Source organism: Tupaia chinensis, unplaced genomic scaffold (assembly GCF_000334495.1).
Source record: "Tupaia chinensis unplaced genomic scaffold, TupChi_1.0 Scaffold000085_1, whole genome shotgun sequence".
Taxonomy (NCBI): domain Eukaryota; kingdom Metazoa; phylum Chordata; class Mammalia; order Scandentia; family Tupaiidae; genus Tupaia; species Tupaia belangeri.
In genome coordinates this window covers 6,946,325-6,948,408 of record NW_006159547.1, presented here as the reverse complement: position 1 = coordinate 6,948,408, position 2,084 = coordinate 6,946,325, and the positions used below count along the sequence as shown (strand labels likewise).

Sequence of the window (2,084 nt, the reverse complement as noted above, 5' to 3'; positions counted from 1 at the left end):
TGTAGGGAGACCTGTCTCTCTATTTAATGGAACAGATTAATAAAAAAGATAATGTATATACATATATATTTTTCTAAGATCTCAAAATGTACATATTTTAAGCTAGATACTCTTGAAAATAAGTTAGAAACACTTCAATTATTATTTTATATATGCTGATACCTTATAAATTAATTCAGTCATATATACAATTGGAAATAAATACTAATTATTCTATAGTAACTATCCTTCAATCAGATTATACTATTTATTTTCACTGAATATCAGTGAATAAGTATGAAGCAGACACTTTGGAAGAAATAAAGATATAGATAAATGTAAAAATATGGGAATTTTCCTAACTTTTAAACCTATGATGCCTCTCACATAGGTTCATGCTCTGAAAGTCAGAATAAAATGACAGGTTGAGGAAGGTCACGGTCTTAAAAATTTAGAGTTATGTTATATCACTAACTTTTCCTATTTCCTGTAACAAAGTTAAATTTTTCATCTTGCTCTAAAAGTCATTTACTTATAATTCATCCTATTCCAGAAAGGATTTTAGGTGGTTAAAGTTATTTGTAATTTCATCCTATTCTAGTCCTTAGGAATTAACAGGCTTCATTAAATTTGTACCTTCTGTATTATATATCCCTCAATTTACTTCCCTCATGCATAAATTATCCTCTGGTTCTAGAATATCAGAATTGGCTATTTCTTGCTTTAAAATCCCTTATGATTTTTATTCTGTAATTACATCCTTCTGTAATTCCATGTCTTTCTACATAGAAAATTTCACTATTTAGGAAGTGTTGAAATTTTCCCAATATACTTTGGAAGGAATTGGGGGGAAAAATGTATGTTAACTTTAAAATTAGAAATATTTAAAATACTAAATTTTGAAACAGACAATGTTTCAGAGGATCAAAATGATCACCTTTTAATTTCATAATATTAAAGGTATTGAGTCAGATTATTGACAGGAAAATCTGTTCAAAAATGTAATATTAAACATGCAGCTATTAGTAACAGAGGAATGTCATGTCTTCCCTTTCACATCACTGCTGATTCTTAAAGAAATGGTACTCTTTCTTTTCTTGATAATTAAAAAATGAAGCTATTTTTACCATAATGAGGCACAACTCTGCCTCATTTGCAAAACCAATCCTGGTAAGCACACATTGACTCTGATCTTCAATGAATATTCTGCAATGCATTTTTTTTATGTTCCATAAGAAAGCATTGCTATGCTCTTAAGGGAAACCAACACTTAAATGGAAACTGTTTCTTTTCATTTGAGGCTAGGTCTATAGGATGTTAAACAGGTTTGTTACTTGGATCAAATTACAAAGCTAAGAAACCATGGTTTACAGTTTCTTGCACCTGCATAAATGAACCTGTGTGAACAAGCTGAAAACCACGAATATTAACTTTAATAAACATGTAGAGAGCAAAAGTAATATAATTTGAAAGTCACCACTTAAAAGACATTATAATTCAATTGACATATAATAAAACATATCAAAGGAATAACAAAAGAAGTTGAGATGTGGGCATTTTAAAACACTGCATAGCTTAAACCAGAAACAATAAGTGTACATACATGGTTTTATGTTTGCAAAGCGGTTTTTTGCTCTATTCCAAGGCAGATCAGCATCAGTTGAAGAAAGATCCTGAAGAAATTTTGGCAGTTCCTGTGAAATAGTCAATGCAATTTATACTTGAAAGAGTTGAACAAGAAATTTCACTGAGTAAAAGACAATTTGTTGCTTTAAACTTCTTAAATATTTTAAAATTACCAGAAGGCACTTACACTCACCAAAAAGAGATGGGGAGAGACAAAGATGGAGAAAGCACCCTGCAACAGGGCTTGGTCATGCCTCCCTCCCCTCTCCTCCACTTATCCACGCTGTGATTTTCTCTTCCTCCCTTTTGTCCTTTTTTTTTTTTTTTTTTTTTTCCCCTACAGGGCACGGGACCTCACCAGAGAGAGAGAGAGAGACAGACAGACAAAAAGCAAGAAATCACCCACCAGGGGGGATGGCCATGATGCAATGATGCAATCCCTTCTCCTTCATTCTTCTCTGAGAATTTTGGGCATGGAG

General features: G+C 32.1%; 1 protein-coding gene across 1 annotated transcript in view; it reads right to left on the bottom strand.

Moving 5' to 3' along the window:
• The window catches only part of PTPRQ (protein tyrosine phosphatase receptor type Q), a 246,341-nt gene that overhangs the window by 22,438 nt on the left and 221,819 nt on the right, over positions 1–2,084 (bottom strand). The window contains exon 38 of the mRNA XM_006142866.3: positions 1,583–1,673. Within this exon, the coding sequence (XP_006142928.3) occupies positions 1,583–1,673 (91 nt within the window). The remainder of the gene's footprint in view (positions 1–1,582; positions 1,674–2,084) is intronic.